A 26,414-nucleotide genomic window follows, 5' to 3' on the forward strand; every position below is an offset into this window, starting at 1 on the left:
AATTCAGGCAACTTAAAGAAAAAAAAAAGGAGAGAAAGGAACAGCTTTACCTATTGTATTTGCTGTTTCAAGGCAGTGAGACTGGATACTGCTTTCCAAAATTGCTTAATAATTATTATAATGTGTTAAATAACAATAACTGATTATTATTAGGCTTAAATATCCAAGATATGTCTGGAATACAAGTCACAATTGATAACGTGTTTGTTAATATAAACCTTTCAGCCGGAACTACTGTGAAAGCTGTCATAAAAAATTAATCAACACCTTCAGTGCTTGATCGATCAAACCTGTGAATGCAAGAGTGCTGTGGTATAAAACCCTCTAGTCTCTGACATTGCTCGACTGATCCCACCATCTCTCAGGGTTCAAGGAAGACATGCATGTAGACTCTTCTATGTTCTGACACCCATATGGTGGAGTAAACTTCCTCTAGATGTCTGAAGAGCTGTCTTCAAACAGACCGTCTTCAAACAGCATCTGAAAACTGAAAACCTACCTCTTCCTTCAACTAGAACTTAAAAACACTAGAACTAGAACTTAGAAGCACTTCAACTAGAACTTACAAACGTGAAGAAGTCTCTGAGACTTCTAAAGTGTTTCTGATCAGGGGTTCTCTAAAATGCTGTACGTGTAAATATAAAATAAAATAACAGCCCTTAAGGTGGTCCAAGAAGACAGTTGCTCAGATCTTAAATGCTGATGCAAAGCCAATAAACAACCTCTTTGTAATTATTCTGTTATTTCCATTGTTAGCTCTTTTATGAAAAGATCACCATTTGCCATCATTAACTGAAGTGACCTTCTCAGCTGAATTTTTTAGCCAATGATGTTTGCATGCCTTATGTCCAGGCCGTCTTATGAGCTGCCTTGAAAAGCAATTGCCACTGCAGCGGTTCTTCAAGTGTTGTCATGTCAGCACTTTGGCACTGGCTAGAAAGCAATATATCACCACCGTCACAGAATGCTGGTCTTTTCTGTTTTGTGCCTTAAGCCCAGAATCGTATTGCTTAATCTGATCGCACATAAAATTAAATGTCTCTATAGTCTGGTCCCAAGAGTGCACTGTTATAGGAGGCAGAATGAAGATCATTGAGGAATCTGTCAGGTTCGGGACAGATTTATTTGTTGTCTTGGTTTTTACAGGGTTTAACTTGACATCCACTGAATACATGTTGGAATTTCAGCTTCAGTTTCAAAGATTTACGTAGATTATGGATTAGTGTGTGAGTTTCAGAAATATATAGTGACTATCAAGATAACAGTTTATAGCTGAGTAATAAATGGGACAAACTTGTATAAAATATAAAAGGATTAAAAAGTGCTCCATGTCTTTGGAAATTGTTGTGGCATGAGATGGATAAAACACCTCAAGATGTGCTGTTAAGGGGGAAAAAATCCTATTTTAAACAATAAACAAACAAACAAACAAATAAGTAAATAAATAAATACAAATTTAAATAGTATTCAAAATTAAAAATAAAGTATAACAGCACACCCTGTTATTATTATTATTCAATGAATAATATGATATATAAATAATATACACTATTCATTTCTTCTTCTTATTATTATTTTATAGTATAAATTTTATATTATATATTTTCTCTGATCACGTTTGTCCCCTCAAGCGATTATTCCTGGCTCCGATATCCACAGTGATGCTTCTTATTTACAATGACCATAAACATGATTTGTCAGCCACTACATATGATGCATTTGTGTAATAAATAAGGATGAGTCTGAGAGAAGAGCCTGGAAAGCATATCCGATTCCTCCTCAAGATGTACAGAGAAACTGATTTTTTTTTAAATCTTTATGAAACTAGACTTTTCTTTTTTTTGTCTACAGAACTTCAGTATTGAATTTGCTCAATGACCTCTATACACAGTACAAATCCGAATTTACCCCACTGTATGATTCAGCAATTCAGCTCTTGAAAACCAGTCTGTTGCATCGCCGAAAAAGAAAAACACAAAAAACAGGCATAAATAAATAAAAAGCCAACAGATTTAGACTCTATCCTTGATGCTGTCATTGGCTTTATTTTTGGCCGCAGAGCCCTTCGATTTGTCAGCTCTTTGTTGCCTGGGCCAGTCAACTTTGTACACTTCGATATCTCTAATGCATATTTTCACTCTCATCATTTTTCCTCCCTCACTCTATTAGTCAAGCGAATCTGCATGACGAATGAATTTACTTTGCTCTCCCTCATCATTTACTGTCAATCAGACTGGCAGACGGTGTCTTATATTTATATTAGAGTTTGCTTGATGGGACTTCAAAACCGCACTGCGGAGGGGTGGGCTGCTGAGATTGATATCGTCAATACCCACTTCTGTAGAGTGAGAGAGCTTTCAGATTGAGTGTCATGAGGGCAATCAGAATGCACTGGGTAATTTTCTCAAAGTGATCTTGGTCAATTGATGTGTAGGGATATGTCCATACCATATGCATTTTTCCAGCTCGAGTACAATAAATGGCCCATGTATATGGACACCTGACCAGCACACTCATTTGTGGTTCTTCGACCACAAAGTAGTAAACTTGAGTGGCCCTGAACTTAACCTCACTGAACACCATTGGGATGAATAGAAGTCTGACTGCACCTTAGACCTCCTAACTCCACAGCAATGCCTGATCTCACTAATGCACTTACTGTATAGCTGAATGAGCACCACTCCCAAAAATTTAGTGAAAAGCCTTCCCAGAAGAGTGGAGGTTATTATAACGGCAAAGGGTATTTATGAATTGTGCCCTGAATTGCACCTTGTCACATGAACACTGTTCAGACCGAAAGTGTGCGTATCTGATATACACTGATCAGCTACAGTATAACATACAAATCACTGACGGGTGAAGTGAATAACGTTGATTATCTTGAAACAGTGACACCTTTCAAGGGTGGGATATATTATTCATATGAATCATGTTTCACGTGATTTGCTTGGATTCGTGCTGCTTGCATGGAAAAAAGATGGCAACAGTATGCACTATGTGTGAAAGGTAAGCCAGAGGAGGCAGTATGAAAGGTGACGTGACATACGGCTAAGTACGGTGACCCATACTCAGAATTCGTTCTCTGCATTTAACCCATCCAAAGTGCACACACAGCAGTGAACACACACACACCGTGAACACACACCTGGAGCAGTGGGCAGCCGATGCGCTGGGTGGTGTTCTTCAGGGAAATCTTGGGTTCTGACATTTATGTAAATGTTACCTACCTAAACATTGTTGCACACCAAGTACACCTCTTAATGGCAGCAGTATTCTTTAATACCACTGGCCTCTAAAGCAGGATCATTCTAGGGCTCAAGCATTTAAGGCACTGGGTTGTTAACCAGAGGATTAGGATTCATGCCAAGCTACCACTGTTGGGCCCCTGAGCAAGGCCCTTAACCTTCTCTGCTCCCAGGGCACCGCATCATGGCTGACCCTACGGTTTGACCCAAATACCAGTTGGGATATGGGAAGAAAGAATTTTACTGTATCAAAAATGTATAACTGTATCAAAATAAAGGCTTCTTCTCCTTCTTCTTCTCCCTCTAACACTGCAAAAATTTTAGGAATTGTTTGAGGAACTTTCTCAGATCTCGATCTGATTTAATCTATGGAGGCCCCACCTCACACCTTACAGTACAGGCCTTACAGGATCCGATGCTAACATCTTGGCACCAGATTCCACAGCATGTCTTCATAAGTCTTGTAGAGTCCATGCCTTGATGGACCACAGGAGAATCTACACAATATTAGCTACCTGGTTTAATAGTTAAGGCTGATCAATTGTGTGTACGGCTGTTCAGTGCGTGCAGAACTGAATTGCTCACACATGGGACACATGGTTTCCTCTGCACATTTTTTCACTGTTTGTGCTCTGCTCTTTGTACCACTGTTGTGTTTCCTCTTGAAATTTTCACAAAGCACCATTTGCTGTGTGCTTACTGTATGTAATATAATGTCATGCTGGATCAGATGATGGAATTGGAGCAATTTTACTTTAAATACTATGAGATGAGCACCATATTGGGTATATTGGGTATATATATATATATATATATATATATATATATATATATATATATATATATATATATATATAATATAATATAAACTTAGTACGTGAGTGTGGTCAAGGTCACCGCACCTGAAATACACTCAGAATAAATGAGTCTGCCCTCTATTACCATGATACATGATCCCCATCTGGTCACTTAAAGGTAACAAGTGAGGAGAGAAAGAATATGGAAAGAGTGAAGGAGATTTAGAATGGACTTGTATTTCCCTCCATCCTGAACCAACCACCAAACAGAAATTCAATCAGTCCCTCTGGAACCCATTCGACTTTGAGACGAGAAGGACATATGGAAGAGTAGATATGAACACAAATAGCCCTCGTCAGTTCAGAGTACTCCGAAGAAAAGTTAGCACGCAATTGATAGCTTTGCTGACTTTGGCGAATACACTTCCAAAGATGCAATTTACTTAGTACTGAAGTGTAAAGTCATTGCGAACCCATGCATTATTCTCTGTTGTGTTTATTTATTTATTTATTTAATTAATTTTTATAAGTTGTCATATGTAATCTTTTCAAGACATATAATGAATATATATATATATATATATATATATATATATATATATATATATATATATATATATATATTCTTGATTGTACTTTGTTCAATATACTGTATATTGAACAAAGTATTTAACAAGCAAGATGAAAAAAAAACCTGCGGTAGATTAATGTGGAAGTCGAACAGTTAAAAAACAGATTTATAGATCATCTTAAATTTCAAGAACTGACTGTTTATTATCCAGGGGTTGGAAATGCAACTGAAATACCTGGTTTTATACCACAATAATTCATTAGTATGGTGTAGTGTACTGTTATTGCTGCCAATACAGCATCAGTGCATCTTAGGAATTACAGATACACTTCCTACACAGACACTGAGCCATTCTTCTTGCAGAACAGTGGCCAGGTCACTATACAATCCTGGTGGAGGAAAATATTTTTCTGACTCACTCCTTTCATAATATCCCAAAGTGACTCAATAATACACTAACTGTCATCTATGTTACTCTGTTAAAGCTTAAGCTTTTAATGATGTGAAGTTCGAAACCTAGTGCAGCAACATGACCAGCATGAGCAGTTGACCTTTTTTAAATAAGCAGTTTGTCATTTTTAGAGTCTGCTTCCTGTGAGGAAATTTGTAGTTGTGATTAAAACATGGACAGAACTTCTGATTCTCTTTAACTGCTAAGCTATATATGTGCTTAGATCAAACAAAATACATACCACTGGGTACAAAAGAAGATACAGTATGGTAACTAGCTATTACTCATCAGAGAACAAATCTGTAGATTAGAATTAGTAAAATACTTGCATTCAGACTAGAATGACCCAATTTTTTGCTACACCCAATTTGACCAAGAGAATCATAGGATATATAGGGTAGAAAACGTGTCCGCTGGTTCTGCTCACGGCATTGTGCTGGCTCCACCCACTGCAAACTGCTGGCTCCACCCACTTCATAATGAACAGCATCCTATATCATGCTGTACGTTTATGTAAATTTTTTCTGTGAACTGTACAGCCTGTGTGAAACGCTCCTTCGAAGCCCAGTACAAATGTTAACGCTTATTGGACAACAGGCTAATAATGCATTATATACTGTAAATATTTGACCAGTTAGAACAATTTATGTAATTTTGCCTCTTTCATCTCACCTCACTTTTAACTTAATTTAAAGAAATTTAACAAACATATTGCGTTACCCATTTAAGGAATACAGCCATTTTTTGCATAGTCTCTCCATTTTCACAGCTTGAATCAGACGATTGATAACCATGGCCAGATGTGGCCTGTTTCCTCTTTACTTCACAACAGTTTAATGAAGTATGTCTGGAGTTGATTCAGACCTAATGTTTGCATTTGGCAAGTGGTCCAATATGTGGTCCAAAGGGGGTGCTTTGAATCAAATTAAGCAAGCCATCATGAGGCTAAAAAAATAAACCAGACTTATCAGAGAGATAGCAGAAACTTTAGGAATGGCCAAATCAACAGTACAAAAAAAAAAACAAAAAAAAAAAACTTTGTGCACTCAGAAACACAAAGCCTCGATAAACACGGATAAACACTAAAGTGGATGATTGTAGAATTCCTTTTTTGGCAAAGAAAAAACATTATCTAGCCAGGTAAATAACACTAGAGGAGATAGGGGCATCGATGTCAAAGTCTACAATCAAGAGACACTTTCATGAATTTGAATACAGACGGTTTACCTCAAGATTCAAACCTCCGAGAACACTCAAGCACAAAAAACATCCTGACAATTTCTGATCTTTTGGATGGATAAAAAAAGGTTAACTTGTATTTAGAATGATGGGAAGAGAAGAGAATGTGGAAGGAAAAGAAGGGTTTGTGATTCAAGTCATTTGGTGACGCCAATGGGTCCCAAGCTATGTAAAAAAACTTCTGCAGTAGTTATGCTAAACATCTTGAATTAAAGCTGAAAGCGTGCACTTTAATTCCATCTTCATTGGTTCATTACTATTGTGGTGTTATACAGAGGGGAAAAATACAAAACTGTATCACTGCCCAAATAAATATGAGCCGACTGTATACAGTGTAGGATAAACAGTTGTGCTTTTCCCACTGAATTCTAATTGGAAATCACACATTATTTTGTAGTGTAAATTATTTCTAGTACATTCTCCAAAGCTTTTTACATTCTAGCAATCTCTACTGAGGAAGATTACTGATACACACTCTTAACACCATCAGCAAATCCCTAACCTTATACCTAAACACAGATTATTATCTGTCTGAATGACAAAGGTGTGGAGTTTATTTCTAGGTTGTAAAAAATATTTATATTTTTAATATAATATTTAATATTTAATATTTAATATAAAGGTAACTTTGAAATTGTATTATTATTATTATTATTATTATTATTATTATTATTATTATTATTATTATTATTATTATTATTATTATTATAGCTCTTGAAGTATGTTACAAACTGCACCTTTAATATCCATGCCTATGTCTGGTACAGCGCACTTTTCAGGAGTTGTCTTACAATATCACATGGTGTTATATAACGAACTCAGAAGAAAAACACACCAGCTGCTGTGAGCATCCCACTCCACCTTGATGCAATGTAGGCTTCAGATCTCCTCAGAGAATCAGAGTATCTTTACCTGCTTGAGGCGACACAAGCTGTCCTGACCCTCTGTCCTCCTCTACACCATTTCACTAGTCATATTCCTAAACATTTCACATTTCTAACCAGCACTGAAAATAGTACCTTGTTGGTTGGGTTGGTGTAGTGAAGATCCTTTGGTGCGATGTGATTTTTTTGAGTACTTCCTTTTGTCCTTTTTTAAAATCCTTCATATTACAAGAATAACCATTACAACAGATTCGATCTGTTATGTCAGTGTCGATAAAACATTTTCAGTAAATCAGCAGGTCTGACAATCTTATGTTAATGCGCTTGTTTTAATACGTTATTCCAATATATTATAATACGTACTGTAACAGTTTACACAGAAACTAGTATGATGAACATATTTTAAAAAAGCTTTGTAATTGCTGCTATGTTGAAGTGATATTTACTTAGCATCTGTAGAAGGAGGCTAACCTAAAGCTAAAGGCAGAACATTAAGGCGATAACAGTAGCTCAGTAAAAAGTACATGGTGTCTATTCACATTACTCCGCCCTCAACATGTTTTCCTCAAAAACAGCATGCCCTGAAGTGTTTTATACCTTTTTCCTCTTAATGTAGACATACTGATACGCAGAGGTTGCGGTGTTAATAATGGGGATCGATTCAAATCAGAGGATTAGAATTACTCCAGATCCCTGTTAATGGTACATTAAACTTACCACGTTTTAGCTGATGCTTGTGCTAATGGTCATCTGTGTGCTCTTACAGTGAAGGCACAAGGGTTTAAATATGCTCAGCCTCCATCTTCATTATGAGCCTAAAGTAGTACTTTAGCCTGGAATGCTAATTCGGTCAACATGAATTGAATCTAATTGGCATCAGCTAGTTTTTATTGCTAGCAGTATGAGCGTTTTTAATTCTAGTATGTGTGTGTGTCTGATTTGTATCCTTTCTTTTTTTATTCTTTCTGTCCGCAGCCCACCAGTGAAGACGACCTGTGTCCCATCTGCTATGCACACTCCATATCAGCCATCTTCAAGCCCTGCTCTCATAAATCCTGCAAGTGAGTTATCACCCCCACTCACTAACATGGATGCTTGTTTATTTGTTTGTTTCTTTGTTTATTTACTACACAAGCCACTCTCAACCTCTGATTGATCGAGGCTTATCAGGCTCCATTTAAGAGATTAACATAATTAACACTAAGTAGCTAAATGCCTCTTTTGCAGTTGCTCACTACTTAAGAAACCGACAGCTTCCAAAACCTGGATTTATACAGTCTGCGAGTCAGAGTGCACTTATTTCAATCAGTCCTTCAATCAACCTGCATAAGTCAGCGATTTAGTCGATTTGTTCTCATAATTCTTCAAAAGTCTGGACATGTACAGGCTCTTTCATTTGGTCAGATTCCTGAAGAATAAATAATTGAGCATATTTTCTCCTTCAATTGCATTAAGTAACATTTACAGTAGGTTTCACAGATGTTCCTTCATTATCAAAGATCATGTTCAAATTGAACCATTTTAACATCTGATCACCCTACATGCTCTTTTTCTTATATACATTCTAATCCAGTTGCTTTTTTCGGTCCATATCCAGACATCAGGAGACTCTTTCTCTCAAAAGTTTTTATTTTCTTGACTATACTCTTTAGATTGTTGTCTTGTTGCAGGATAACTAAAATTCTGCTTATTTTAATTGTAGTGAACCTTTCAATTTTTTTTTTTTGGTTGTGGGATACCTTAGGGGACGATAACTTTTGTTCATTAATTTTACACATGAAATGACACTGTGGATCAACCAGGATTGTTGTTTATGTTGCCTTGATTTTATCACGAGTACCATATTGAGTCAGAATCTCATTTGGAAAGACGTCCTGAGAGGCGAACACAGCTGGTAGCACAAAAATAAGACTCAGAGAGTGTAGATAGATATAGAAGAAGTTCAGAAGTAACTTGAAATGCATTGTGCACATTGACAAAGCTGTCAAATTCTAAGAGATTTTAAAGTGAACAGACCAAAGCGACTACCATTATGATTATACCACACCACAACTTTGCAGGAAGCCTACAGTATGATAATAGCACCTTAGTGCAAACACACTGGTTACGTCGCGTCTGTGTCCGCAAAATAGGTCTCTGATTATTGTTAAAAAGCTTTCATTTGTCTGTGGCTCTCTTTTGGTAGTTGTGGTTTGGATTTGAAGGGCTTTAACATTGAGTCATCCTCACTTCTAATATTCACTAAATGTGTTTGCTTGTCTAAGATGAAATTCAAAGAACAACAGTTGCCATGTAGATTTACTATAACATTGTATCCCATAGTTGTAAATCTAAAGTTGTTGGAACAAACAAATCCCAGCTTTATTACACTAACTGACACGTCATTCTGTTTCCCCATATTCTCTCCAGGGGCACATAGCTTTAATATAGCGCCTGTCTTTAATATCCTATACTTAATCAAATAGCTGAGCCAGCAAAAGTGTCAAAATGGATTAAACCATAGTGGCCTTGCATCAGTTCACCCAACATTTTATTAGATTCGTTTGGTAGCTACAGTACACTCTGTCATCTTTAGCAAGCTGTGCGTTGTAAAAAAAAACTGCCGGTGCATGACTCAGCACATTCGGATATAACGACCGGATGTCACTGATAACCTGCTTGTCTCTCTCTCGCTCTCTCTCTCTCTCTCTCTCTCTCTCTCTCTCTCTCTCTCTCTCTCTCTCTCTCAGAGCCTGCATCAATCAACATTTGATGAATAATAAGGACTGTTTCTTCTGCAAGGCCACAATCACTGGAGTGGAAGATTACAGCAAACCTGCTGGCTCTTAGCATGCCTATTGCACCCACCTAAACAAACACATACACACATACACACACACACACACACACACACACACTTACACACACTTATTGAAACACTCACTGAAAATCTGCATCCCTTACTGTACCTCTTCAAAGACTCTTCATCAACACACATAAGAATGTACATGGCAGAGAACTTTACAGAACAGTAATGCACTCAGCACATCATTTATTAACACTGGACTGTGACTTTAAGACACAGAACACACACCATGACACTGTTTCAGCTCGTGCCAGCTGGTAGAGGTCTGGCTCTAAGTCATAAAACATGGCCGGCTGACAGAGGGACGAACTGTGAGAGACATTTTGTAATCTCTTTCATCCATCTTCCCTCTGGTCACCACTGGCAACCACATTATATCTGTATCCATAGGCCATAGATATTGATCAGGACCAATGCAGGTGCTCACCAGTGTCCCTCTAAAGATCCCTCTCTGATCTTGATGACATTTTTATATTCGAAAACTGACAGCCATATTTGAAGTGGCATTCATTTCCGAGACATATCTAGAGAGAGGTGACTTCACGATCGGTCAATTGATCACTTGATTAACAGTTCATAACAGCTTTATTAACATTTTATATAGCATTAAAGGAATACTCAGATGATTTTTTTATCCATTATTCAATTTCTGTTCACTGTATCTGTAGAATATGTGTGATATAACGGACAGAAATTTCTAAACATTTTCAGGTACTGAGGAAAAAAAAGTGAACACCTTGAATCGGACATGTAAAACTCATTAAAGGGGCAGTTGTTGAATTTCATCATTCAAGTGGTTTAAATATGTAAGTGTATAAAAAATGAATTCAAAAATCATTTTTAAACAATCATAAAGATCTTAGTAGATGAAGTTATATGTGACATGATTTTTTACAAACCAGTCTTATGTATTTTAAAATCTAACACTACATGCATTTTTTTTTTTTTAGTTTGAGTTATTCCCTCCATTCTTGGTTGGAAATTAGACATTTTCCATTTCAAGTCTCATTTCCTCTAGATAGCCTGAGTGTACATCATAAACTCTGTGTACTAAAGAATTCCAAAAAAAAAAAACTTAAAAAAATGATATTTTATATAAATGACAACAGCCCTTAGATTTTCATATTTTTTTTTTGTCTTTTTTTCCAACTTTTGGTACTTTGTTCTTTTCCCAGTAAATGGAAATGTAATGAAGTTAATGTCCCTGGTCCGTACACACACTAGAAATACTGTACTGTAGATTGAGATTTGGTTAAAAAACATCGGACTATTCCTTTAATCAAATATTCTGTATAGACAGATCTGCAATTTCAGGTTTCACATATGACAGAATATATTAGTTGCACTCACTGTGTTTATGATCATTTTAAGTTTTAATATAATTCAGGTCATTTGAACATCTGAACTACACAGTATTCACGAAGTTTCCACAACGTTTTTTGCGGTGTCTGATTACATCCTACCCAGGATGAACCCTTCTGTTGTCTGTTCTTTCACACCTGTTTGTCATAAGCTAAATGTCAGGCTTTATCCCGTTCTCCAGGCGCTGCTCTTTCTCTTTGCCCTCTGAGCAGGTGTGGTGTTTTTCCACCCAGAATGACGTCCTCTGTGTCTCTTTTAGTGTACTGAGAACTAATGTTGCTTGATTTATTTCAAGTAAACAAATGTACACGTTATTTATGCAGTTACATAGAAAGGTAGTCATCACTTTCCAGATGCTCCTCACTGCAGAACGACAAATCCAGTGTGTACAATCAAATTTTAAACATCATCTATCTTTAATTATAAAAAGAAGAAATTGGTAAAATTAGCACATTTTTGGAGACTGGTTTAGTTGATCATCTTGGCTGACGATACTTAAGTTTGCACCATCAAAAAGATTCATTCATCTTTACTTTTATCTTTAAAAAGAATCTTTAAAAAGAATCTTTACTTCTATATGCTGAATATGTGCTTCCATAGACAGGTTTCTGACAGGAAACTTTCACAAACCTTTAAACATTGTGATGACAATACATTTTCTTGTCAAGGCACTTGATTGAAACGAAATGTGCAAAAGAAGGTATTATAGTGGCAAGGCCTTTAAAAGAAGGCAGCTTGTAGCCTTTTTTAGTTAAAAATGCAGACATTTTAGTGACGGATAAACGTACGGACCTCAAGATTTTAAACCAATAACTTATTGATTCATGTTCTTAGCTAAATTAGCGATAGCTGGCTAACAAACCAAGTCCCAAAACTAGCATTGGAAGTGTTTAGACTTTCTAGATGAATAGCTTATCTAATGTTAGCCACTAGCCAGATGCCATACAGTAAACTAGTTAAGCTAGTTACTTTGTACTGTATGAATTATAGATTTCAGGATTTACTTGTTAACTTTATCCTCTAATTTGTGTCTATTATTATTATTGGAGGAAAGTTGTCATTTGCCAGATTCCTACTGTCACTTTAACAAAACATTGCTAGATAATACTAGATACTAGACAGGCAGTATCTCTGATGCATACTTACAGTAAGAGATACGACTAGAATGAATAATCAGTATCGTTGTTCACTGATTGAGACATAAGCCCTATATGGATTGTACTAGTTTTATATGCAAAGGTGGAGTAATTTACTGGAGTATCTCTGGGATTTTTAGCTCCGTCCTAAACTGTCGTGTCAGTGATTCATTATAGATTGCATGTGCATGTGTATGGAATGATTACTTTCATTTTACATTGTACAATATGACCAGTAAAAAATATTCCAAGGTTATATACAATATATCCCTCCTTGGCCGATTACATGATATATCTCCATAAAATATGTATGATGTTTCTAATGCGATGTTTCTGGATTTTATTTAACACACTTCAGAGAGTTCAGAGAACAGATATAACCAACATACAGTACATATTAAGGGCATGCCACTTACTAATGATCCAACTGTCTCCAAACTCTGTAGCAATTTTGTAGTGTTAAAATGTACTGTATGATCTCATCAAGTCAGCACTTAGAGTTGGCTTGGCTTGCCTTGGCTCTCCACTCACTGGACCTCTGCAGCGATGACCATCTTACACTTTCTAGTAGACAGTGGAGCTAAAGGAACACATAATACACCTCTTTTGGTATGTTGTAATCATTTCTTTGTTGTAACTGCCCAAAATGTAAATGTGGTTGTCAAGATATTCTTCATTTGGTCATCACAAAGTTGGCAAATCAGCTCACTAGGACTGTTCTTGTTTTGTGAAGTGTCACAGACATAATTTTTGGCAAATTGCTTTCATGCATATTTTGACAACTGCTATTTATATTTGGACTGTTGGATTATCATATTTCTCACTAATATAAAAAAAAAACTTTTAAAACTAGGGGGTGCATGTTATGAATTTGGGAACCCCGTATCTAGCTCTTTCTTAAATTGTGTTGGTGTATGTGTGTTGGCGGACATGCGCTTGTGTGTTCTCAAATATAATTTAACGTTAAAAACGTTTCCTGCTCTCAGGCTTCAGTTTCAGTCAGCCAGGGGGTTTTAGGTTGTACAAGCAATATTTAATGGACTGTTGTTTTATTTTGCTGTTTGGAAAAGGGAAGAGCACTTCTGTTTCTCCTTTCTGAGTGAGAGTACACACACACATATATATATATATATATATATATATATATATATATGGTGTAACAGCATTAAATTATTTATCCAAACAGATGGCCTATTGTGGTTCTTTAGTAAATCTCTGGTTGGTTGCGTTATAAAGATGACCTACTGTAGCTGGACCAGGAAGACAGACGAAAAGAACACATGGAGAAAATCCTCAGCTCTCATACTGGTTGCAGATGATTTCTGGAGTGTAGCACATCACCATACCCAGAGGATCCCAACTGCACCATTTTCTGAACGATGAATATATAATTACATACCCGATAGGAGTCCTGATCACTGCTTGGGTATATTACACTGAGGAATCTAGGCTCTAGGCTGTGAAGAACCACTGATAGCATCCTCTATTCTCCGATGCAATGCTTAGTGGGTAGCTGCTATGAATTAGTTATTGTGTGTATCTTGCACAGCATGCCACAAGGTGTTTTTGGACTTGTTTTTCCCCCCTTACTCCCCAGAAACCTTTCTTTCTGATTCTGTATCTACAGTATGGCATGCAGCCTGGCAGTGCTTTCAAAAATCTCTGGAAGAGTTGCTTCTCTAGCCTGGCCTGGTATGGTGACATAATTATTCACACCTCGGCTGTGTTTCAGATGCAGCTTCATGCTTCTCCAGCCTCTCTTACAAAATTCATAGGAATTGTAATGAAATTTTAATTGGAATTTATTGGATTAGAATGATGTGTATAATTGGACTGGAATGATTAGAATGATAGGATTGATCAGCTCACGTAAGGTACAGTATCATTAGTGTTAAATTAATGAGATATTATAAGCAATATTTAAAACATAGCATAAAATGTCTTTTGATCCTCAAAGCTTTATTACAATTGAATGCACATTATTCCTTGTTTGTCATGTTTGGCACGACGGTTTCATCTGATTCTTTACTTGCTACGATGCAGTAATCATGCATAATTAATGCCGTTTGCTTCAATCACTCAAAGTCTCAGCTTATTATTCAGTAACTATTATTAATTATTACTAAGTACTACACATTATTCAGTAGCTACAGTGAAACAAGTCTAGGCCATCATTTATGTTTCAAATATGAGACTGAAGCTCTGACCTGCTTAGTGTTCACTTGAACCATTAGTGCTCCAACCTGCTTACATGAGCATCTTGTTTTTTTTAATTAAGATATCATTTTGAGTATCGGTAACAATTTTAACTTGTTCATTATTGTTTTGCTAACATTAGCTACACTAATATTCAGTAAGATGTTAGCTAGCCACATAGCTTTTTAAGGAAAACCTAGGAAAACCACCCTGAATGACATGCGCCGTTGTTTATACTTGTGTGATAATTACCACTTTTATTTTTCAGTTTTGGATTCAAGATCAATATGTTGCCCTCTTTTCACCCTGAGGAATGTTTTTCTGCGTTATTCATATCTCTGTTCGACAACCTGCTGACACTAGAGGGGTTAAACGCTTGCTTTATCTATACTCTATGGGCAATGAAGCAACACTTTTTTGACAGTTATTTACTCTGTTCAGCTCACTCACCTTATGCTCCAATAGACCTGCTCCAGTCAACACCATCTCCCTCATCAGCTTGCAGATCGCTAGCTACGTAACTGTGTAGTATTGCTGCGTTGCATTCTGGAACTTTGAGCCCAGTGTTTACTGTCTGTACTACTGCTACGTTCAATGTTTTAAAATTGAGATGTTGAGAACAGGGGGCACGGTGGCTTAGTGGTTAGCATGTTCGCCTCACACCTCCAGGGTCGGGGTTCGATTCCCGCCTCCACCTTGTGTGTGTGGAGTTTGCACGTTCTCCCCGTGCCTCGGGGGTTTCCTCCGGGTACTCCGGTTTCCTCCCCCGGTCCAAAGACATGCATGGTAGGTTGATTGGCATCTCTGGAAAATTGTCCCTAGTGTGTGATTGCATGAGTGAATGAGAGTGTGTGTGTGCCCTGTGATGGGTTGGCACTCCGTCCAGGGTGTATCCTGCCTTGATGCCCAATGACGCCTGAGATAGGCACAGGCTCCCCGTGACCCGAGGTAGTTCGGATAAGCGGTAGAAAATGAATGAATGAATGTTGAGAACAGCAGGAAAATGGTGATTGTGACTTTTGTAACTGAGCTAACAATGTCCTCTTAATATTTATATTATATATAATATAAATATATACATATTTAAAAATACTGACACCTTTACACAACTGTTACTGCCTGTTAGTCAACCGCTTACTTCTTAACTACTAACCTATCATCAGTTTTGTAGAGGTAGTGGATTAGCTTTATTTAAGTTTTATTGATTTAAGCTTAATTACATTTGAATGATGCCCTGGTTTACTACTGTAGGCTACAGGATACCATTAGCTTAAAACTCTGTTCACATAAAACAAACAGGGAAATAAGTGCTAGTTTAAGTGTTTTAGGAAGATCAATTTATCAGTCGTTTATCAGTCCTTTGAAGATAACCAGTGATTCAGCTGTTTGGACATCTAGGGAAAGTTCAATCTACCACCTCGGTGCCAGAACAGAAAGGAGTCTTGCTGTATAACTACCTCATACCCTGAGAGATACCGGTCGAGCAGTGCTACTAGCTCTGAGCAAGCGAGGTGAAGTGCGAGGAGTGATAAGAGCTTTGAGGGAAGATGGAGCTGGTCCATTTTTGGCTTTGTAGGCAAGTATCAGTGTTTTGAATCTTTTAAACACAAACAAAGCTTTTATAAATTTTTAGATGTGAACGGAAGAAAGAATTTTCCAATCATAAAACAATTTTTTTCCCAATGTCTGCTCATACTAGACAAAAACAGGTCTGCAGCCTAAAGGCGTGTATGAATCGAAGTATTTATTTAAAATTTTCTTTTTCACCTTTGAATTTCTTTTTTCACTTAAGAGCACTTTTCCCACTGTGGACCATTCCTGTACATGAAAGACAAAAGAATGATGACTAAATAAGAGCCAAGGATGATGCTCAAGACAGAATAACATGTTGACAGATTTTTAGTGTTTTTCATCCTCCTTCTTTCCCTTCATTCCTCGCCACTGCTGCATTGCAGCCCGGCCTTGATCTCTTCAGCACTCCATTGATCAGCCGCATAGAAACCGAACCCCAGGCAGAGTGCTGCGGACCTTATAGATCGCCCGCGGAAATAGCCACAGTGGGGGTAAAGAGAGAGGGACATGGAAGGAGAAGTCAGAAATGAGTGAATCCTCCCTCCCCTGTGCAGTTGCCCGTGCATATTTATAGCCCAAACAGGCCCAAGATCAATAGGGCCCTCGATAGGGAACATGACGTGGACTGTTAGGGCCGTACGGGGAAATACTGGGAACTACACTAAACAGCTGTCTCATGATGCACTGAGGACAGATGAAATAAATTCTGTCAGGTAGAAATTATATGATGATTTAATGCTAATTACAGTTTGAACAGTAGGGATTAGTGCATAAATATCAGCTGTATTTATCTGTTATGTCCAAATATCAATCACGTTTGTCCATGATATTTTTTATTTAAGCTCTGTTCATCATTTAATCAGTAAAGGTCAATAGGCCAGAAGGGCTTTGTTTCCTTTCACTTTTTGTTGGGGGTCATGGTAACAACACACTTGATCAGAGCTGCATCCATGCCAATAAAATCTACAAATCATGGCATTGTGAGAATGTTCTTAATGTTAGAAGATTTAAAACAGATTCATTTCTAATGTTTAGTCGAAAGAAATGTATTTTCTCCATATATGATATGAATCTTGGCCTTATTTAAAAATTTAAATTAGCATACAAACATATTCCTGAGACAAAGAATTAAGGTCCGCTGCTCTCAGGCCTTTGGGAACGATCGTCATGAAGCAGCTGCTGAGTAGTAAAGACTGAGGTGAGTCTACCATCTAGTGGCTTTATGGTGGTGTGTGCAGTTTGGTGAGAAAAGTGTAGCAAGCTTTACTGTATGTTTCTGAACTCTCGCTATATGCGTACATTCTGGACACAGACATTTAAAATGCACCTAAATGTTCTTCTTCTCATAACCTATTTTAAAGTGAATGAGTGTGAGGGAAACATGCAACCATTTCTAAAAACTATTATGCACAATAAACACACGATGTTCCTCATAACATTTTTACACTACACAATATTGTGAAATAGAAGACCCTTCAATAGAAAAGACTCAATTCATAAAAACCCTAAAAGCTTTTAAACCCACTAATTCTATGAACTTATCAAAACAATTCAAGGACAAAAATATCTATCTTTTAGAAAAAGGAAAGAAAATGGCACAACCACAACTCTGCGTCATGGAGGCCATCCATTAAAGGAGTAAGAATTAGTCAGAGATGCAACCAAGAGGCCAAGGTCAGGTCTGAGGGGGATGGAGAGCCACAATTTAGTAAGTAAAAGCTGATCACAGAACAACTACTGTATAGCCCAGACACTCAACAAATTCTGATTTGGAGACTTAGCAAGCATGTGGAAAGTTTCTGTTGTATGAAAAGCCCAAAACAAGCTTTTTGGCCCTGGCAAAAAAGCCCAATTGGTAGAAAGTCAACACTGCTGATAAGCCCGAGGACATCAATCCCACAGTAAAGCATGACGGTGGTAGCATCATGTTGTAATAACATGTTTTATGGTTAGGAAACTAGGCAGTGTGAATTTCGAAGAAATTTGGTCTGCTTGAAAGTGCTTGAAACTGGAGAGCTTCGAAGAGAACAAAGACAATACCTAAAGTTTAAAGGAGGGTTTTTACACCTGATTACCATGTTAGCAAACACATATTTCTTGATAGATGTACATTATGGTTGAGTCCAAATCATAGAACTACCAGTCAATTTTAGATACTTGAGTAAAGCCTTTAAACTTCAGATTCTCAGTTGTGTGGTTGATAATTTTGCTTTTAATTCACATTGGTTGAAAGTGTTAGCTTAATTTAAAACACCGATGTTATATGTGCTCTGTAATAGTGACATTATTGGCAGCATAGACGCTATTGTCTTTAAAACAGAAGTCTTTGTCAAACGAAATTTGCTGCAGATTTTTTCTATTCTTGGACAAAGCAATAGTGTGAATTATTGAAGCCCCAACGCTGTATAAAGGATATAAATTAGAATTCATTGCTGTATTTTAAATAGGATTGTAAGTGAGAATTTTTGTGCATGGTTTCATTGCCAAAAGCAATGCAATAGTGTTCCTTTTTATGAAAAAGGATTAAAGCTGTCCTATTGAGTATAATTGTTGTTTGGTATTTGGATTTCGGGCAAAACGGTCATCCCCAGTTTCTAACAGTCTCCCTTGGGGCAAATACAGACAAAGCTCTTTCATGTCTGATTGGAGTTTGCAGCGAGTAAACTGCACACATGGGATATTCCGACATTTGGAATAACAAAGAATTCTCTGAGGCTGACTGAAAATTCTCACTTCGGGGAAGACGAATGTCAATGATGTGAATTTAGTGTGAAGTTCGGCTTGAGGTGCAACAAGTTAAGGGCATCATCTACATGGAATGAATTATTCATTTTGAACCTTTAGATTTCTTCCAGTAATATGAAAACTGGGACTTCTTTCAATTACGCTCTCTTCTGCAGCTTAGGAATATGTTTCTGTATTATGAAATGGTAGCCTACACATATTGCCACCGGACGGTCCATCAGCATTTGTATAGCAATCAATAAGAAGTGTATTTATTTTTGACTATATATCCAGTGATTACTGGGTACTACAGAGCTTCAGATTTCAGATCTCACAGTAAATCATTCTGCAATCTCTTGACCTGCAGGAAATGAAAGGGAAGGAGGATATGTATTCTTTAAAATGCTGTTAGATATTTGTAAGGTGCCATTCAGAAACGAGTGAACCTTGGACAACTCCAAGTTCAGAAAATGGTGGACTACAGTACTATCACTGTATGAACAGTAATACAGTAAATAGTCATTTTGTTCAGCAACAGAGTTGTTATTTTTTTGTTTTGTTGAACATACTACAGCTCTGTGTAAAGGTTTTTTGTCTTATGTACAGTATAGAGTGCTTTGAGCAGTGAAATTGTATGAAAATGAAATTTTGCTAGAATTGTACACTTCAACCCAGAGCTAGTGCAAAAATGAATAGTAGAAATAGAATAGAAACTGTAAACAACGTATGCAGTCATACTAAACCATATGCAGCCAATTCTATCAATTATTAACGTAAGGCAAATATATTTTTAGTATGAGCAATATTTCTTGTGTTGTTTGTGAACACGCATATTATTATGTACAGACCTTTATTAAAATTGGGGCATTGAAGCCTTTATTATTGCCACATATACATTACAGCACTGTGGAATTCTTCTTCTTTTTTTTTTTGCATATTCCACCCGAGGAGGTTGGGGTCAGAGCACAAGGGGCAGCTGATACAGCCTTGCTCAATTGCCTAACAGTGGCAACTTGGCATGCTGGGGCTTGTGCAGTAGCTCAGAACTTTAACATCAAGATGAGCCAAAAGTGCAATTTCCCCACCTAGAATTGTCCCCTAATAAAAGTGACAGATGTGCCAAATGATGTGAGTCTGGAATGATTGACAGTTGTGTAGATCTTCTGAGCTCTCTTATATTAACTGAAATAACCTGGAAGTCCAAAGCCATTTCCCAATCTCCCATTAGTAACAATTTTGACTGGTGCTCTCAGTTCAACTCAATTGTCACAGAGGATGGAAAAAGTCATTACTGTGAAATAAAATCTCTTTGACTTTAGTTCCTGTAGACAAAGAATTTCTCTCTGACATCTGTTTCTAGTCTCTGATGGTGCTTCTTATATACTATGGTTGTTATTTAATACTACTTACTTATCCTGAGTACTCATAATCCATATAGAAATACTTGTGCTTCTGTTGTCTTGGATTATACAGATGCCTGCTGCTGTTTTGCTCCTACACACCTGACAGATGACATTTTCACAAAGATTTAACATGCCATTGGTCTTGTTCCTTTACAGGGAAATCATTAGCTGTGCTGTGTAGCCGCAGGCAGGGGTCAGTGCCACGACTTGAGTTTTGGTGATGCTGAATTGAACGTGGTGAAGCAGGGGGGAAAAGTAATTGCTGTGGTAATTGAATAACCTGTGCAGGTCATGGAGGTCTGAGAAGTGCAGACACGTACAGTAGGCTAATGCATGCCTTTTTTTAACCAGTGCTCAGTAATATTCAGTGTTACCTAAAGTGTTTGATGAACACTTTTTCACATTTTCTAGGTTGGAAGAGTTTTATGACTGTAGGTTGGCCACAGTATAACAATGGAGTCTCATAAACCTTCACAACTGCCATCTCACAGCTACAGGGTTTCTGGTTTGATCAATAACTCAGGTCCTGTCCATGTTGTGTCCTCCAAGCTCTCATCTCAAAAACATCCCTGTAAGTGGATTTATGGCCTTCAGTTGTCTGTACGTATGCTTGCTGCCCAGCTTTATCTCTTAGGATAGACTTCAGACCCACCATAACTTTGGTGAATCATTTACTGAGACAAACAAAATGAATATTGATGTTTTCAAAGTAAAATCTCATTTTTTTATTACCCAGTTGCCTTAGTTACTAAATTAACCCTAACCCTCGGGTGTATAATTTCTTTAGTCAATATACAGTACAGCGCTATCCTGACTAACTGAAAATCAAAGAATACGATATCATCAATCTCCCTCACTGAAAACGTAACAAACGATTGTATATTAATGGAAATCTACTGTATCTACTGTGTCAATCATAATCAAAAGCTCTGAATTCGATTCTGTCCGGAAACGACTCATCTACTTACATCATTGATCCTAACTGGACTCCTATACTAATAATAAGGGTTAATCAATTCCAAACGATTAATCAAACAATTCCACTCGACTACAAACTGTTGTATAAAGGACATTATTTACATTTATATTATTTCCTGTCCAGTGTCACCCAAATGAGGAAGAGGTTCCCTTCTGAGTCTGGTTCCTCTCAAGGTTTCTTCCTCATATCATCTTAGGGAGTTTTTCCTCACCACCGTCTCCTCCGGGTTGTTCATATGGAAAAATGAATTTTAAACTTTATTTTTTTTTATTCTGTTTTTATACTTCTCTAAAGCTGCTTTGAGACAATGGAGACAACTTGAATTGTTAAAAGCGCTATACAAATAAATTGAATTGAAATGAATTTGTGAATTAGGCACAGGTGTTGGTAGTTGCCGGCCCAAAAAAGTGTGTGTGTGTGTGTGTGTGTGTGTGTGTGTGTGTGTGTTTTGGGGGTGGATGGGGGATTTGTCACCTGAATGAATAGGCAAACATGGGACTACAGTCTGAAATGAATACATTCAGATACATTTGGCTCATTTTTGCAGTTTAATCCTGCTATCTAAACATAGTTTTAGGTCTAGGATGATGTTCTACTTTTCTAAGTCACTTTGCTAAATGGTAAAAGTGTAAAACTCTATTAAAACTATGTCCAAATGTTTAATATGAAAGCTGACAAATGTTTGGATAAAGAGAAATAAATCTTTACAGGTGTCTTTTATTTGTTTATTTTTTATCCCACCTGCTAAGTATAGCTGCCGTCTGTTCAGTTCTTCAGACCCGTCGTCGTATCTCTGTACGGTCAGAGAGCCACTTGGCTACAATACAGTGAAACAGTGTGTGTAGTCAGCAACACATCAGAGCTGCCGTTCCACATCAGTGAAGGTAAAAGACTAGCTTAGCTCCATGATAAGCAAAGGGCATGACTGATATTTGTGCTTCACGCTTCTGAAAAAGATGTTGGAATACATTTTTTTTCGCTTGCAGGTAAAAAGCTAAAAAGAAGGATAGCAGAATAAGACAGTGGCTTTTAGGCTGACCTTGTTGTGGCCTGGTGTGTGTTTGAGTGTATGTACTGTATCATGGTGTTTTGTTGAGGCTGCTATCACACTGAGCAGCTGGCATTAGCCGGGAGCTTTGGTGCTCTCCTGTGAGGAGGAGTAATAGCCTGAAAAATATTTTAACCCCTGACTGTATGTTAGCATTGTCGGTTTGTGCTTATTACGTACTTTCAAATAAGTTTGATGCTTCTGGAAAATGTTATTAACCTGCCCCCGTGAAATGTTACGACTCTGCAGAGGCACTGTGGTATAATCTTGTTACCGACTTATAACAGCCTCTCGTCTGGCTGATGCAGATTAATTCTGGATACATTTCGATTTATTTTAAAGCAAACTCTTCTTCTTTTATCAAATTATTGCTTTTCAGTCAACCTGCATTTCCCCCCTTGACACTTTTAATAATGATAATAAAAATTTTAATAACACTTTTATTATATATCAGCTTAAGTACATTAAAAATGTTTAAAAAGGAAAAAAAATCATCACAAAGCAGAAATGACAAAAATAAGATTAAATAAATTTTTTTTTTAAAAAAGAAAAAAAAAAAAAAAAAACAGAAAATATAACCAGAAAATACCTAATAATTAGTAGGATGTTTTTTATTAAGAAAATTAAATCAAGAATTGAACTGTATCACAGAAAATAATTTAATATTCAAAATTGGAATGTGCTACAATCTGCATTATAATTATTTATTTATTTGATTATTTAAAAGAAAACATTTGTTAGAGTTCCCCGAATTTGGGTGCATAAACATGAAAATCAGTTCCAATGCTTCTTTACTTTTGTATGCTCATTTTTGGAACTGAAAATATTCACTTTCTGATAATTGCTCCAAAATGATGAATTTGCAGAAGTCTCGTGCGTTGGTGTAATATACCAAATACGTTAAATTTCTCATCAAATATTATCAAAGACATTTCACAATCCAGCAGTGCTGCCTCTTCCAGCTGTGAGCCCAAACACCCAGAATAATGAAAACACCTTGCTGGAAAATGCCTTCCCGTCTCGCGTCCAGCCAAGGGTAGTCACCTGCAGATGGGGCTGTTGTGCTTCACTGAGACAGAAAACTGGCTCCAGCACAGGACTGCTATTGCGCACATGAATATAGAAGCCAATCCAAGCTGATTCAATCAGGTGAACTTCCCAGATCGAATTTTCACTGTCTGAGAAGATTTGCTTCTTCCAAGTGGATGGGCAGCACAAAAAGGAGGAATGGATCCTTTAAGGATGTTTGAACATGATTGTGTGACTCTGTGTATGTGTATGTGTGTGTGTGTGTGTGGTATCACTGCTGGAAAATCCCAGAGCAAAGAACATGTTCGCTTTCGATCACTTTCAAGCACAAAGCAGCTTTATTGAACAATTTCTTATTAGACTGCTTAGACAAAATGTGTGGCTTGCCAACGAAATACATAACGTTTAGTTCACTTCCTTTAGCTTCAGATTTGAACTGCATTCTTATTCCAATCAAACTGAGTCTTAGCTAGAGTTCATTTAGAAGCAAACAGAGACCTGGATAACTAAACTGCACCATTCAATTCCATTCAAATGAACCAAAACATTGACACTGGTCATCATGACAGTCTGGACAAGGTGCAAAAATAAAATAAAATAAAAAATGTTTTTTTCATTAGAAATCTATTTGGTATACATGATTTAGTATTAGACACATTGCCTGACAAGTAAACTTTCTTTGATTTTCTGTACCACTTATTCTACACAGAATTGCAGAGATTATAAAGTCTATCACTGGGGACTTAGGGCATGAGGCAGGTTCCAACCAATTGCAGGGCACAATCACACACACTCACTCACCCACTCTCATACACACTACTGACAATTTAGAAATGCCAATCAGCCTACAATGTGTGTTTTTGGACCCAGAGGAAACACCTGAAGCACTGGAAGAACCTACAGACTGGAGAGAAAAATCTAACCCCAAAGCATGGAGTTGTGAGCTACAGTACCGTGGCCCCCAGACAAGAGCTACTGCATCATAACATAGAAGAGCCAATCATATTCCAGTATGTAAATTCTGACCATACAACATACAGAGTTACAGTATCCATACAGAAACCTTGAAGATGGCTGTAGATGTTCTTACTGTAGAGACAACTTACAGACTAACCAAGCTAAAAAAAAAGTTTAGGCTCAAGTCTCAATCACTGAACACTCGATAAGCTGACTCTGATACTATAATATTCAAACTCAAGTGGAATCAGAAATGGCTCCTTGCAACACACTTAGCACTATTTGACGATATAATGTACAGCTATTAAAGAGATATTGTTTCAGTCTGGTGTCAATCGGGATGGGTTCCCTTCTGAGTCTGGTTCCTCTAAAGGTTCCTCCTCATGTCATCTCAGCTCAGGATGTTTTTCCTCTTCACAGTTGCCTCTGGCTTGCTCATTAGAGATCAATTTAAATCTAAATCTGAATTTCTATTAAGCTGCTTTGTGACATTTTGTGCTGTTGAAAATAGAAATATTTTATATATCATTTAAATACTGTATAATAAAACTGGAATTTATATACTAGGAAGGTATCTAAGACTATAGTTTCCTCAAAAAAAAATTTTTTCACACTTTTCTCCTTTTAAAATGACAACAAATCTGTTAAATAGGAAATAGACCAAATATTAAAGTCCTGTCACTGAAGGCCTTATATAATGCTGAATTTTATTTTACGACTTGATTTCTACATCTTTTCTTTATGCTGCTCCATATTTTTTAATAATGACAACCATGTGCCCATGGCTTTGAGATGTGCATCTTAGAGATATAGCTCGTTTCTCCTACAGTTATATCAATTGGAGTGAAAGGATCACCAAGCGGCTTTTTTGATAAGATGTGAATGAGTTACTGGGGAGGTGAAGGTTGTGCTGCTTGCTAATTTACGGTATGTATGTGCTTTTGTGTGTGTGTGTGTGTGTGTGTGTGTGAGAGAGAGAGAGAGAGAGAGAGAGGATATAACCTAAGGATATTGGATGAAAAGAAGAAAAATAGCTCTTGGCTTGAATGGCAACCTGTCTGTCCATCCATTTGGATGATAATGCATTATTCCCCTCACAGTTCTTCAAGAGAAAAGCAGCAGACTTCTTTTTTTGAACGTTGTCAAGTAAATTGAATGCTGGCCAAGAGCATCGCATATGAAATGAATGAAAACTTCAGCTAAGTTGTCTGCTTTGAACTATATTGTCTACCTACAGTACATTTACCTTGAATAAATGTCTGAGATAGAAGTCACTAAAAATAAATGGTAGAAACTCTACCTAAGCAGCTATTTGTTGAGCCATTCAGCTGACTTGTGTAGACTTCATTCTAAGCATTCAATACTGAATGCTAAATAGATTAGACATGGGAATACTTTCAACACGGTTCTGATTTTGAATGCATTTTCCTAAATGTTCACAAACTATTCAACATTTTAATCAACTTCTGCCCAAAGTGTATGCTATCGACTCTCATTAATCTTTTCTCACTGACATTTCATTAGACTTAGTTCATTGGAGTTTGTCTCTTGAGTTTATATACAATGTAATGACTTATTTGTCCTATAATGGGAGTGGATGGAGCTTAAATACAGACCACAGTTTGCAGTGTCTTGCATAAATATTCACCCCCACATCTTGTAGTGTTACAACCAGGAACTGAAATGAAATTTAATTGAGATTATATGTCATGCAGCTCCGTAAAAGAGCTCAGAATTCTGAAGCAACTGAATGAATATAGCTACGTAAATAAAAAAATAAAATAAGTAACAGTTGTGAATGCATGGATCCCACAGGAGAAACCAGGAGCCATTAGGATTCAAATAACTAGAAAAATAAAAATAAAAAGTTAAGTAAACATTATCGCAATATAAATCCATTTGTTCTAGGAAGATCTCAATGTTTGGTAGAAAATACACAAGAAAACGAAGGAACTGTCTAAACAAGACTGGGACGA

The 26,414-nt window shown here is 37.0% G+C and overlaps 1 protein-coding gene across 2 annotated transcripts in view; it reads left to right on the forward strand.

The window, feature by feature from the left end:
- The window catches only part of LOC132838048 (E3 ubiquitin-protein ligase RNF123), a 146,369-nt gene extending 132,732 nt beyond the window's left edge, over positions 1–13,637 (forward strand). For both annotated transcript variants that reach the window (XM_060858153.1, XM_060858154.1), the window contains exons 38-39: positions 8,163–8,248; positions 9,917–13,637. In XM_060858153.1, coding sequence (XP_060714136.1) covers positions 8,163–8,248; positions 9,917–10,016 — 186 coding nt within the window. In that variant the 3' untranslated portion in view covers positions 10,017–13,637. The remainder of the gene's footprint in view (positions 1–8,162; positions 8,249–9,916) is intronic.
- Positions 13,638–26,414: the final 12,777 nt, after the last annotated feature.

Source organism: Tachysurus vachellii, chromosome 22 (genome assembly GCF_030014155.1).
Source record: "Tachysurus vachellii isolate PV-2020 chromosome 22, HZAU_Pvac_v1, whole genome shotgun sequence".
NCBI lineage: Eukaryota > Metazoa > Chordata > Actinopteri > Siluriformes > Bagridae > Tachysurus > Tachysurus vachellii.